This window comes from Orycteropus afer, unplaced genomic scaffold (genome assembly GCF_000298275.1).
Source record: "Orycteropus afer afer isolate SDZICR_OR568_19922 unplaced genomic scaffold, OryAfe1.0 scaffold00132, whole genome shotgun sequence".
NCBI classification, from domain to species: Eukaryota; Metazoa; Chordata; class Mammalia; order Tubulidentata; family Orycteropodidae; genus Orycteropus; species Orycteropus afer.
Window position 1 is genome coordinate 5,018,753 of NW_006921719.1, and position 15,223 is coordinate 5,033,975.

The 15,223-nt window shown below is 37.3% G+C and overlaps 1 protein-coding gene across 1 annotated transcript in view; it reads left to right on the forward strand.

Moving 5' to 3' along the window:
• Positions 1-13,014, forward strand: part of BTBD1 (BTB domain containing 1) — a 94,940-nt gene extending 81,926 nt beyond the window's left edge. The window contains exons 6-8 of the mRNA XM_007945107.2: positions 7,157-7,244; positions 12,106-12,252; positions 12,856-13,014. Of these exons, the coding sequence (XP_007943298.1) occupies positions 7,157-7,244; positions 12,106-12,252; positions 12,856-13,014 (394 nt within the window). The remainder of the gene's footprint in view (positions 1-7,156; positions 7,245-12,105; positions 12,253-12,855) is intronic.
• The last annotated feature ends 2,209 nt before the right edge of the window (positions 13,015-15,223 follow it).

Below are 15,223 nucleotides of genomic sequence, written 5' to 3' on the forward strand. Positions count from 1 at the left end.
ATATATATATATATAAAATGCATCATGACCAAGTAGAATTCATATCAGATGTGCAAGGATAGTTCAACAATCCACCACATAAATAAAACAAAGGAAAAGAACCACATGCTCATATCAGTCAATGCAGAAAAGGCTTTTGGCAAAATCCAGCACCCATTCTGGATTAAAAATGCTCAGCAAAATAGAAATAGAAGGGAAATTCATCACTGTAATTAAGGGCATATACACAGAACCAACAGCCAACATTAATCTCAACAGAGAGACTCTGAAAACTTTCATTTATGAACAGGAACCAGAGTAGAATGCCCTCTGTCACCACTCTGTCAGTATTTTATTGGAAACCCCAGCCAGAGCAATAAGACAAGAAAAAAAAAAAAAAATGGCATCCAAATTGCCAAAGAAAAAATAAAATGATCTCTGTCTGAGGCGGTATCACTACGGCAGTAGATTGCCCAACCTTCCTTCCAAGGAGTGGCTGGTGGGTTTGAACCACCAGCCTTGTGATTAGCAATCAAATGCCTTAGGTACTACACCATCATAGAGATATGATCCTATACATAGAAAATCCCAGAGAGTCAACAAGAAAACTACTATAAGTAATAGTAAAATGGCAGAGTGGCATGGTACAAGATCATTAAACAAAATCAGATTCCTCTACAGTAAGAAAGAGAACTGTAAAAAGGAAATCAAGAAAACAATGTCATTTACAGTATATGAAGTACTTAATAAATTTAACCAGAGTTACAAGAGTTATTCAAAGGAAAATGCAAAATACTACTACATGAAACCAAAATTGGAGACCTACATAAATGGAAAACTATACCATGCTCGTGGATAGGAAGACTTAACATTATGCCAATGCTACCCAGAGCAATCCACAGATATAATGCAATCCTGATCCCGATTCCATTATCATTCTTTAAAGAGATGGAAAAACTAATTACCAAATTTATATGGAAAAGGAAGAGACCTCAGATAAGCAAAGTACTAGTAAAGAAGACAAAGTAGGAGGCCTCACACTTCCTGATTTCTAAACCTACTATAGAGCCACAGTAATCAAAACAGCTTACTATTGGTACAATGAGAGACATAGGCCAATGGAACAGAATTGAGAACCCAGAAGTAAATCCATCTACCTATGACAGCTAATCTTTGACTAAGGGCCAAAATCCATTGAATGAGGAAGACATAGTCTCTTTAACATATAGTGCTTGGAAAATGAGATCTCCATTTGCAGCATAATAAAACAAGATCCATATCTCTCGCCATATACAAAACTAACTCAAGATAGATCAAAGACCTAAATGTAAAAACCAAAACCATAAAGATCATATATATAAAAAAAAAAAATTTGAGGGCAAACTTGGGGACCTAATACATGGCATAAATTAGACATAACTGAAAATGCACAAACACCAAGAAAGCAAACTAGACATCTGGGGCTGCCTAAGTTAACATTTAAATACATTTGGTGAAAGACTTCACCAAAAGAGTAAAAAGAGAAACTTTAGACTGGGAAAAAAAGTTGGCAACAACCTATCAGACAAGGGATTAATCTCTACAATTTATAGAAAACCTCAACACCCCAACATTAAAAAGACAATCCAATTTAAAAATGGGCAAAGGGCATGAACAGACACTTCACCAAAGAAGACATTCAGGTGGTCAAAAAACACATGAAAATACGCTCACGATCATCAGCCATTAGAGAAATGCAAATCAAAACAACAGTGAGATATCATCTCACCCCAACATTAATAGCAAAGTTGAAAACAGCAAATGGTGGTGGGGATGTGAAAAGATACATCATACATTGCTGGTGGGACTGTAAAATGGTGCAGCCACTGTGGAAAATGGGTGCTTCCTTAAAAAGTTAGAAAAATATCATATTATTCAGCAGTCCCACTGCTCAGTATATATCCTAGGGAAATAAGAGCTGTGACACAAACAGATATATGCACACTTATGTGCATCACAGCACTATTCACAATAGCAAAAAGATACAAACAACCTAAGTGCCCATCAGCAGATGAATGGATAAACAAACTGGTACACACACACAATGGAATACTACACAACATTAAAAAAACCATGATGAATCTGTGAAATACCTCATAACATGGAGAACCTAGAGGACATTGTGCTGAGTGAAATTAGTCAACCACAGAAGGATAAATACTGAATGAGACTGCCATTATAAAAAGTCAAGAAAAGGTTTAGTCACAGAAGGAAACATTCTTTGAAGGTTACCACAGATGGGAGGGTAGAGAAGGGTAAATCACTAACTAGAGGGTAGACACATACTAACTTGGGTGAAGGGAAAGGCAAGATATAATAAGGAAGGGGGAGGTCAGCACAAAAAGATCAAGACAAAGGAAGACAGTGGGAAGAACATAAAAGATAAAGTCAACAAAAGTAAAAGTAAATACTGTTGTATCTATAGTCATGCAGTAACAGCAGTAATCTACAAGTGAATACATAGATATGCAAGCTGAACAGGAGTGGGAAGGTGAATGAGATTACACCTATGAATATTTATAGGTTAACAGGTTATTTCTACACATGTATTTATATGTGCTGCCAATACATCCATGAATATAGTACACCATACAGGGAGCAGAATTATGAAAACTTCCTAGCCATAACCAAGCATGAGTCATTGGGCTCAGGACTATAGTGTCAGGGGACATCCAGGTCAGTTGGCATAATATAGTCCACAGAGACAGTGTTCTACACTGTACTTTGGTGAGTAGCCACTGGAGTCTTAAAAGCTTGTGAGCAGCCATCTAAGGTGCAACTAATGGACTTTCCCCATCTGGAGCAAAGAAGAGTGAAGAAAATCAAAGATGGAAGGAAACAGTCCAAAGACTAAAGGACCATGTGAACCCCATCCTTCAAGACCCTGTGATCAGAAGAACTAGATGGAGCCAGCTACCACTGTAGACTATTCTGAAAGGGCTCGCAATAGGAGATCCCGGATAGAGTGGGAGAAAAATGTGGAACAAAACTCAAAATCAGAGGGATCTCACTGCCATCAAGAGAGAATAGCTGGAAGTAGAGTGGAGTGGAGCAGAGCTAATCCTTGGACCCTAGATCCCTGCGCTGGACCTCCCTGGCAGAGAGGCCTGGCAGAAAGATGGTGGCAGCAGAACCAAGAGGTATGAGTGGGGTGTATCTAGGTGTACCTTAGTAGGGCTAAAAGAGCTTTGTAACACTTGCCAGTTGTAGCTCTTGCCAGAGCATGGCACAGACCAGGCTGAGAGGTCAGGGGCCAGAGAGGTGTGCCTGAGGGGAAAAAGGGGAGGCTGTCCTGACTAAAGAATTGTATCCTGAGAGCATTCCTGAACCTAAATTGTAACCTATTACTTCCCTAATAAACCCTGCAATTGTGGGGGGAAAATAACCAAAACTCAAAATCATTAAAAAAAAAAAAAAGCTCTGATGAAGACTAGTGGAACCCCTGAGACTATGGCCCTTAGACACCCTTCAGGCTAGGAACTGAACTTAACCTGGTGACTCATCTGCAGCCAAATGTTAGGCCTTTAAGGTGACAGTATTATGAGGAGAATATATACTCATTACAGCAATCAAGCATATAACATCAAGAGCACGGTGTTTGCCCAGGGGTAGAGCTAGAAAGGTGGGAAGGGGTGAGCACAGGGAAAAAGTGGGAAGGATGCTATTACAGTGTGACAGTTGCAGTAAATGTCATAAAAGAGAATGTGTGTGGATTGTTGAAACCAATTTCCTCTGTAAACTTTCACCCAAATAGTTTTAAAAAAAAAAGACCATGCTTACTAGTCTGATAGAGAGTCATGGAACTTGCTTGGACTGTGGCCCTTCACATTCTTCAGGCCTGGAACTGAACTCACCCTGCAGTTCAGCCTTAAACCAAACAATAGACAGGTCTATAAGTTGAAGACACCAAGGAGGAATGTACTCCTTAGAACAGTTAACCTTACAAGATCAAATGGGCAGCTTTTGCCCAAGGGTAAAGCTCATAGGAAAAAAGGCTAAGTGGAAATGGTAAACACAGGGAGAGAGTGGGAAAAGTGCACTGCATTGTGGGGATCGCAATAAATGTCATGAAACAAAATGTATGTGAATTGTTGAACAGAAAACCAATTTGCTTTGTAAACTATCACCCAAATCACTATAAACAATTTAAATCATAAAAATGAAAATGTGAAAGTCCTGGAACAGGTGAATATTTACTGTGAAGATGAGGCAGACCTTAGTAAACATGGCATAGGGCCATAGGTTTAATGACAAATGAGAAACTTAAAAATGGGTATTACTAACAGTTTAAATAACAAATCTATAACATGCACTTTCAAATCTACATGAAAAAGACAAACATCCCAGTAGAGAAAGATGGGAGAACATGAGTAGGCATCTCATTAAAGAGGAAATACAGGGGTAGCCACTCCTTGGAAGGAAGGTTGGGCAATCCTACTTCCGTAGTGATACTGCCTCGGAAACCCAAGGAGGGGTTGCTATGAGTCGGGGCCGACTCGACGGCACATAACAACAACAAGCATATGATGAGCAAATGTTTCCTCATTAGTAATCAAAGAAATATAAATGCAATCAAAATGATGTTTCATCAATCAGTTTCAGAAACAAATTAAAATACGTGTGGTTGATGACAATGAGAGTACAAACCATCCTCATTCCTTTTGGATTATAAAGTGTAATAACCTTTCCAGAAAGTAATTTTGACAAAATATATCAGAAACCTTAAAAATGTGCCTTTCATTTCCCTCAGCAAGTCTACTGCTAGGAATATGAGAAAATTCTGTAAAACTGTTTAGCTACAAGATTGTTATAATAATAAAAGCTGGAATAATCTAGATTATCCAAGAACATGGGTTTATCTAAGTATAGTGAATAGGTAGGTGGTAATTCACTAGCTTTTTACATGAAAACATCAGGTTACAAAAAATATGTATTCTGATATGATTTTTAAATAATCCATGTATGTTCATAGAAAAGGGTCTGAAAATGCACCCTGGGTTAACACATTCTCACTGGAAGGTGGAGATATGGATGTTTTTAAATATTCCTCCTGTTTATTTTATGTGTTCAAATTTTATTTTATTTTACATAAAATATATTACTTTTTATAATTAAAAAAATATATAAATAGTGTATTCTAAACATTGGAAAAAACTTACTGCTGTCGAGTCAATTGCGGAACCCCTCCTTGGGTTTCCGATGCGGTATCTCTATGGAAGTAGATTGCCCAATCTTCCTTCTGAGGAATGACTGATGGGTTTGAACTGCCAGGCTTCTGGTTAGCGTCAGATGCCTTAAGCACTATGCCACCAGAGTGGTCCTCACACTGTAGTTTCCCATAGTCGTTAAGAACACAGGCTTTTGATCCAGGCCTACCTGGAGTTGTGTCCCAGCTTTGCCACACTTTTTGATCAGGGACAATTTACTTCATTTCTCTAAGTCTCAATTTCTTCATTTACACAAACTGAGGATACTGAAAGTAGTATTGTGTTTCCTAGTTTCCAGGAGCTCTGGTGACATAGTGCCTAAGGCATTTGACTGCTAACCAGAAGGCTGGCACTTCAAACCCACCAGCCACTCCTCAGAAGGAAGGTTGGTCAGTCTTCTTCCGTAGTGATACTGCCTCGGAAACCCAAGGAGGGGTCTCTGTGAGTTGGATCCGACTCAAGGGCAGTGAGTTTCCTAGTTCCTAACACTGTCATGGAAGATGGGGCAATCTACTTCCGTAGCGATACTGCCTCGGAAACCCAAGGAGGGGTCGCTATGAGTCGGGTCTGACTCGATGGCACATAACAACAACACTGTCATACTGAGTATAGGAAATAGTTCATCTAAAGAACTAAAGCTGAGCACCTGGAATATTAGGAAGTGCTCATTAAGTGTTGGTGTGGTAGTAACAATAAAAGTTGTTGAAAATCAGTGCTTTACATTACAGAGTATCTCTGATTTTACAGCCTTTCAGTGCCATTTGGACTTGATGTCTGTTTTTATACATTTATAAACTCCTTACAGCAGATCAATATATCTTAACTGTTATGCCAAACTTGATTTTCCAAATGTTCTAGTTTGAAATCATCATTCTGTTCCACCTATATGAATTAGGTCCTGTGCCCACAATATTCTGTTACAGAAGTCTGCTTCCTTATAACTCTTATCCCAGTTTTTTATTATTTATTTATTCCTTTGTTTACTTGTTTATTATCATTGTCTTCCACTAAAGTATAAGCTCAACAAGGATTGAAAATGTCTCTCTTAACTGAACTCACCACCATGGCTCAACTTTCAGCCAAAATGATAGGCCTATAAGGTGAACAGTAACACCAGGGAGGTGTGCACTCCTTAGAACAATAAACCATATGAGATCAAAAGGGCAGCATTTGCCCAGTGATAAAGCTCAGACGGCAGGAAATGATAAGAAAGAAGAAGGAATGGAAACAGGAAACACAGGGAAAAAAGTGAGAAGAATAACGTTACATTGTGGGGATTGCAATCAATTACTCAAAACAAAATGCATATAATTGTTGAATGGAAAACCAGTTTGCTCTGTAAACTTTCATCCAAACCACAATAAAAAGTTAAAAAAAAAAAATTCAATCTTGGTGGAACTCCCAGCACTGTGGCCCTTAGATACCCTTCAAACCTGGAACTGAACCCACGTTCAGGAATCACAAAATTGTATCTGTCTTGACCGTTATTTCCTTAGTGCCAAGCCCAGTACCTAAATATGACAGGCCCTCAGGGTATTTCTTGAACTAATGAATTGTCATAGTTTGGGATGCTGAGCTTCAGGCCTAATGACTGAATCTTCTATGTTCATGAAGGAGATAGGCAAACATACTTGGATTAGTTCATCACTAAAAGTATTGTTATAAAAGTGAGTATGTAAGCTAAAGAAGTTTCCTTTGATTCTCAAAAGTGTAGAGTACAGAAAACAAATTCTGATTAAATTCTAGTTGTTTACCTTGAAAAGGAAGTTTTTATAAGCAAACAGACTGACATTTTACCTAATTTGTGATATTTTTCTTTTAAAAAGCAAAATTAGATATTCTGGGTAACATTTAAAAAATAATTTAATTCTTCAGAATATGAATGCCTATTGAATTGTTAATTTTATTTTATATTTGATTCATTCTCTCAGGTTCACAGTTAATAGAAGAATTTCTATAGTCGGATTTGGCTTATATGGATCTATTCATGGTCCCACAGATTATCAAGTGAATATACAGGTATACTTTTTTGTTCACTGTATATTATTATTATAACTATTACATTACTGTAATACAATAAACATGTAGTTGTATAACAAAATCCATAATTCAGTGTAACTGTCAAAGGAACGAGAAAACACATTTGTAGTATTTTAAACCTAGAAAGTTCTATGTTAAAATGGCAGTTCTAGTCTGATGGTTCATCTCAGTATCAGAGGTTTCAGAAAATTGGGGTCCTTTACAGAAGCATTAGCTTACAAGGAGCTCTCCTTTATCCAGGAAACCCCTTCTTGGTATCTTCTGCTATACACTGTCTTAAAACAACACCTGATTTTCCCCTAGTCCTTTGAATGCTACAGTCCTAATGAAAACCAAACCCACTGCCGCTGAGTCAATTTTGATTCATTAGGGATCCTATAGGACAGAGTAGAACAGCTCCATAGGATTTCCAAGGCTGTATATCTTTACAGAAGTAGACTGCCACATCATTCTCTCACTGAGCTTCTAGTGGGTTTGAACCACTGACCTGACCTTTCAGTTAACAGCCAAGGGCTTAAACCACTGTACTTCCACGGCACCTACTCTAGGCTCCTAGAGGCTATATAATTTCTTGTGACTACAGACACCCTGCTGACTTCCATTGGCCTGACCATACCCTGACTAATTCTTTAGGGCTATTCCATCTCAGTTATTTCAGATATGGCACTATTACCTAGTCTGGAAAAAATAAATACCTCTCCCCTTCCCTTCCAATATACCAGTATTCCCCCTGGTTTTTGATTTTACACCCCAATTAGTAAAATAATTTTGGAAAACACATCTATATTATATTTTTAAGTTGTATGTATACAATTCTGTATTTATATATTATGCATAAATTAAAACATTATTACTAAAAATATAAATGGGAAAAGTAACTAGATAATGTTTCAACTTTTTGCTTACCAACAGAAAAAAACTTCATTCTCTAAAATATATTATTTTTAATAATAAAAACCTCCATGAACTTTGTGATCTAATTCATCACTAGTTTTCAAAACCTTGATTTATACTTTGTTCCAAGATCTGGCTTGATAGAGATCCCGCACTACTTTACAGAGATACCTTGAGAACTGCATTATTGGCCATGCTGATGGAATCATTATGCTCATTCTCTAATCCCAAAACAGGGTTTATAGTGAAATTCAGCTGACAAATTTACGTCACTTCTCATGTGAATTTGTTGTTCTTACAAACTAATTAGAAAGTGTTACATTTTTAATGTTTTTAACAAATAGTTAAAAGCTCACTGAAATTGTTTATTTGAAAGATTTTTAAATAGAAAATTTTGTTTCCATGTTTTTTAAGTTCCAGAAAACCCCAGCAAACCTCTGAGTGGTATAAAAGATTTTCATGCTCATTCTGCATTGCACTTTATAAACTTTATAAAATACTGGAGAGATCCTATCCAGTTGAACCCATGGACCCACTTCAGCAGGCTATATAATCAATAGGCCAAGGAAGGAGTGAGGACCCTGCTTTTAGTCTCTTTGAATTGTGGGATCCCTCACTCTTTCTTCAGCATACTGCAAGTCTGCATAAGAGACCAAAGTCCCTTGGGTACAAACTAAAGGAAGGCATCAGGGTTAATAGGTATATTAAAGTGGTAAAATGTAAATAACTGTAAGTAAAATAGAGACCAAACCCAATGCCATCAAGTTGGTTCTTACTCATAGTGACATTATAGGACAGAGTAGAATTGTCCCCATAAGATTTCTAAGGCATTATATCTTATGGAAGAAGACTGGCTAATCTTTCTCCTGTGGAGCAGCTGATGGGTTGGGACCACCAGCTTTCTGGCTAGCAGCTGAATACTTTAACCACTATGCCACCAGAGCTCCTTGAAATAGTACCTATGGTGATATCTGTGCTTTATGTGACCATTTAAGGATTGTGATAACTTAGAATGCTCTTGGATCTTGGAAAAAATAACAGGAACATTCTGGAGAAATGTTGGAAGGGGGAAATAAGTTGTTCTGTTAATGGCTGCTGAGAGTAAGCAGTTCTGACTAAACTATCATAGACAAAGGTAGGTGTAGAAAGTGAGAATCATGTGTACCTGGAAATGCTTTGTTCAGTTCTTCTCAATCATCATGTTTTAAACAGGAATGTATGTTAGAAGTACCTTGAAGCCTTTTTCATAATATATATCCTAGAGCCTTATTTCGGAGTTAGGGGGTATAGAATTAAAAATCTATACTACAAAAGCAGCAGGTAGGGCCATAATAGAGATGATATTTTGCTATGAAAATCAGTCTTATTTATATCCTTGCAGAGAACACTTCACGCTATACCCAAAGGAGAACCATGGATTTCTGAAAATACAATTCAGAGTATTAGCTCCAAAGCATTGTATTACATAGCAAGAATGACATGTTGGCTTGGAAGGTTTTGAGAGCAATAGTCAGTCCACATCCATTACCACATCCACATACCACTGCCACTTGCCTGTTGTTGTCGTTTGCCATCGAGTCAGCCCCGACTCATAGCGACCCCTCCTTGGGTTTCCGAGGCAGTATCACTACGGAAGTAGGATTGCCCAACCTTCCTTCCGAGAAGTGGCTGGTGGGTTTGAACCGCCAGCCTTCTGGTTAGCAGTCAGGTGCCTTAGGCACTTTAGGGCTGCAGACTGATGGCTCCACCAGGATCAGAGAGTGGCCGGCCCTTCCAGCTACTGCATTAGGACTGGTGGCTATTTGTCCACAGTCTGTTAATGTGAGATCCTTGGAGAAACTGCTCCTAAAATGAGACAGGACAAAAGATAAACTCATGGGACTATAACAGGCTATATTATTTAAGGAGCTTTATCTAGCTCAACTTCTCTTATATCCCGATGGAACAGCAATACTGATGGACAGCAAGTCTGTAAAGTGAGTTAGTGATTAAGAAAAAAAAAAAGAAAACACCTGTTGCAGTCAAGTCAATTCTGATGATGTTTGACAGAGTAGAACTAACTGCCCGATAGGGTTTCCAAAGTTATAATCTTTATAGGAGCAAACTGCCACATCTTTCTGCCATGGAGTGGCTGATGGGTTCAAACCACCAACCTTTTGGTTAGCAGATGAGTGCTCAACCTCTGCACCACCAGGGCTCCTTTAATCATAATGATACCATATTACAGTTGTTTAATGCTTTGGCATTTTCAATTAGAGTTTATTGGCGATAAAATGAAAATTTTAAGTGAATGATCTTTAAAGTCAGATTGACCTGTGTTTGAATCTTAGCTGTACCACCTATAAGCTATGCCCGTGGGCATATTCATTGTCCTCATCTACTGTGACATGGTTGTACCTCCTTGCAGAGTTTGAAGACTTGCTGAGATGATGCGTCTAAACTTTTGGGCACATGGTCTGTTACATTGTGGTTTTTTCATTTGAGCCTCACAACAACCTTAAGGAGGAAAGGGAAGGAGGATTTTTCCCAAATTAAAAGACAATAAAACTGAGGCTCAGAGAACTTAAGTTATTTGCTCTAGGTCATGTTGTCACAACAAAATTCTGTGTCTCACTACTTTATCCCAGGCCACCACCATGCCCTTGTTTTTTTAATTCTAACTTTTTGTTGAAGTAAGATATAATCGGGCGCTCTGATGGCATATGCCTAAGGCACTTGCCTCCTAACCAGAAGCCTGATGGTTCAAACCCACCAGCCACTCCTCGGAAGGAAGGTTGGGCAATCTACTTCCGCAGAGATGCTGCTTCAGAAACCCAAGGAGGGGTCGCTGTGAGTCAAATCGACTCGATGGCAGTGAGTTTGTTTTGGTAAGATATAATCAGAAAATTGTATATCTTTTTAAGTAGCACATACAGCTTAATTTTTGTAAACTGAACACACTTGTGTAACCAGCAGCCACATCAAAGAACAGGATATGGCCCAGCACCCCAGACACCCTGCCACACTCTTTTCCAGTCACTGTCCCTGCAGGGGTGACATTCTCCTGACTTCTAATAGCATAAATTGTTTTTGCCTGTTCTACTGTTTTTAGTATGCAGAAAGGTAGACATATGCCCCTTCCTTGGCCTGGAAGACCTTCCTCTTATAACCTCAAAAACACTGACTTTAGGTTTTAAAACATCCCTCTGTGAACCCTTCTCTCCCCAACAAGATCAGTTCTTCCTCTGTTTGGCTTTTTTGCCTTGTATCACCTCCTATGATGTGCTATGTGGCATTGAACTGTCTGCCATTGACTATATATATGTCTTCTCTGATAACTGTAAGCTCCCTGCACGGTGCCTGGCCTAGATCATGAAACTAAATTGAAAAGACAGAATCTTCACATTTTCACCCTTCACATACCTGAAAACTACCTTTATGGTCATTTACATTTCAGTCAGTATTTAAATGCAGGAAATGCTAAGTGAACCTTCTAGCAACAAGATAAAGGCTAGCAAAGAGTAAAGCCTTGTTTCCCTAAGTATCTAAAAGCCATACATACTAAAAACCAGTTCCCAAGCTGTGTTTCTTTTATAGAAGCTCCTCTTCCTCGGAAGGAAGATTGGGCAATCCACCTCTGTAGTGATACCACCTAGGGAACCTGTTAGGGGTCGCTGTGAGTCTGATCCAACTCGACAGCAGTGAGTTTGGTTTATTTTTGGTTTCTTCCCTATAGCCAAGCCTCAGTTACTGGCATCTTCCCCATCTTTACTGTGATGAAAGATAAACAGCCACTTCCTGACAGTATGCCTAAAGCCATCTTTGCCATCTTAGAGATAAGTAGAGGAAAACTAACATAGAGATGTAGTAGTTTACTCTGTTATTTTAAAGGGCTTCATATTCTTTACTATCAATTTTTTTTTTCAGTTGGCTTAACTTAAATGTATTCCTTCTTCAAAAATTACAGATCATTGACTATGAAAAAAAACAAACCTTGGGACAAAATGATACTGGATTTAGTTGCGATGGAACCTCTAACACATTCAGGGTCATGTTCAAAGACCCTATAGAGATCCTGCCCAACGTGTGCTACACAGCATGTGCAACGCTCAAAGTAAGAGTAACGCAGAATGTCCAGATGGGGAACTCATAGGGCCCACGGTTTCCCCTTCAGGTTACAGAAAGCATGTTTCAGACAGAAGCTGAGAATCAGGGACAGTAGAACCTTTGAGAGGAAGGAAAAGGAAGCTGGGAGGGAAAATATTCCACTACTTTGAGAAGTGCCTCTCAGCCCAGCTCCGATCCAAAAGAAATCATTTTATGAAGATGCAGCCTTTTGTTTAAGTAGAGAGTGAATGTTTTACACAAGATAAAATAATTTTCTTAAAACTTTTTCAGTGTTCTCCAATAGCTAAGCTTGGCATTCAGTTTTTCAATAATTAATAAGCTTTTTAGCAAAAACTTCATTTTTCATTAAATGAATGAGTCATTGAATTTTTCCCTTGAAAGTGACTATCTTTTCAAAAACTTAAGTGTAATTAAATTTAAGATATATTAAATAGCTGTGGAAGATAGTTAAAAATCAAAAGGTTTATCAACTCACCTTAGCATAATATTTTATACAGGAGCTATAATGAAATGTAATAGATGAATGTAGTTAAAACACCACATTGCTTATTAAATGAAAATTACTAATGAATGTTTTATTCTCATTTAGGGTCCAGATTCCCACTATGGCACAAAAGGATTGAAGAAAGTAGTACATGAAACACCTACTGCTAGCAAGACTGTTTTTTTCTTTTTTAGTTCCCCTGGGAATAATAATGGCACTTCGATAGAAGATGGACAAATACCAGAAATAATATTTTATACATAATTTAGCATTATAATACATCTTGGCTAAATAGTACCATACAGTCTAGTCTCAAACGTATAAATAACTGGCCACAAAAAATAGTTTTGAGTGTTACGGATATTTGTAAGATAAGAAACATTTTAGTTTCTTAGAGAAATAAGAAAAATATTGATTTAATCTGTATGATTTAAAGGCAGATTTTCCATTTTCTTATAACCTTAGGGGATAAGAGAACTGGGTTTAATTGTTTTTTTAAAAAAACAAAACAGCTATTTCAGTTTTCTCTTGTATAATTTCATAGATCAGCTGACTCATCATGGTCTTTCAATAGTTTTGTAATTGAAAGATTCCTATTATATATAGCTGGTTTTGTTCTTGGTTTTAACTGTTTTGAAGGGTAGATGAAATGAGATGGGCTAGTATTCCTACAGAATTCCTGTTAACTCATGTAACTAATTTTGGAGAATTAAGAAAACTGACTTTACATTTGGGGTTTTGAAATCTTGAGGAACTGTGGAGAAGTATCTAGTTGTTAGCATTTGGAATCGTACTAAATATAGGAATAATAAATACTCAAGAAAGTTTTCAATCCAATTTACAGAAAAGGATATTTTGTAATAGTATGTAATGTGTTATATAGTACAGTCTTAAACTATAAGTGGAGTTGGTATAAATTCACAATAATGTGATATAAACAAAGGCGCTAAAGGTATAGTCTAAGACTGGATTATTCATTGCTAACCTGCACCATAATACCTGTCTCTATGGGGGAGGCTGCTGAAAATTGCCAGGATTGAGATGATGATGATGATTGGGTAAACTGATGTTCATTCAACATTGTGGTGATAATCTTATACAACAAGAAACGGAAGAAAATACTAACATATTTCTAACAATTTAATTACTTTGAAACTTTAAAGATACCCAACAGAATCTTCTCTGCTGAAAAGTATGCTTCTATCACCTACACAATTTATCTAAGAAGTAATATATATTTAATACCTGTGAAATCATTAAATCACAGGTATAGTTGTGGCAGGAGAAAATAGGAAGTAATGACATGTATATACTTTTGTATAAAGCAAATTATTTTACATAAATGAAATAACATTCATTTTTTTTCCCTTGAAAGTGACTATCTTTTCAAAAACTTAAGTGTAATTAAATTTAAGATATATTAAATAGCTGTGGAAGATAGTTAAAAATCAAAATTCTTTTAAGTACCAACTTAAAATGAATCCTTTTTTTCTAAATAATAATAATTAAAATTTAAAGTTTTTCCATCCAAAATATTTCCATTTATCTTTCCTGGAAGATAGTGAGGTGTGTTGGTGGCAAACATCTCTTGAAGTTGCTAAAGAAAAGGGGAAATTTTCTATCTTGAGTACCAGTGACCTTATAGATATAAACCTCAGTTAACTGGAGTATCTATGGAACGTGTGCTTCTGGTTAACGAAAGATTAACCAGCACACACTCTGTAGTAATCATGATGCAAAATTCTTCTGTCTTAGTAACTGTAGTGGACCAGAGATAAGTTCATGGTTTTTGATGTTTGAGGTACTTCAGATGCCTCAAGTATGTTGTAATGAACAATGATTATAACTGAATGTAGCCATAGAAGGTACACAGAATGGAACTGTTTATGGACAGTAGGACAGCCCCTGGAATTTTTCTTTACTTTCTTTTTTTTTTTTTTAATAAATATCTATTATCTTTTTGTTTTCTTTATCATTTGTGTCTTCTAAAACTTTGGAATGGTGGTGATAATTCATTGAGATTTAACTTTAATTTATGGAAGTAACGCAACACAAATTAAGAATGCTTTGCTGCTGCTGCCTTAAAGCAAGTCACAGGAATTACACAGTAACAACTACTGCTGCCATCCATTTCTCAACTGTTTTTTTGTGGTCTCAGGCTTTTCCCCCCATTCTAATCTCAGTAGGTGGAAGAATGGAGACTGTTCTGTTCTTCACTGTTACTGTGGGAGACCATCCTGCAGCTGTTTATTAACAATAGTTACCTGAGTGATGATTATGCACCAGGCTCTGCACTAAGTACTTCACCTACATTCTCATTTGTTTCTCACAATCAGCATGAGTTCACAGGCAAAGAAATGAATATTTTAAAAGGTCACTTAAAAAAACAAACAGTGCCATCCTGTGAGTTCTGACTCTGGCAGCTCCTTTTGGGTTTCCAAGGCAGTAAATCTTCATGGAAGTAGATTGCCCA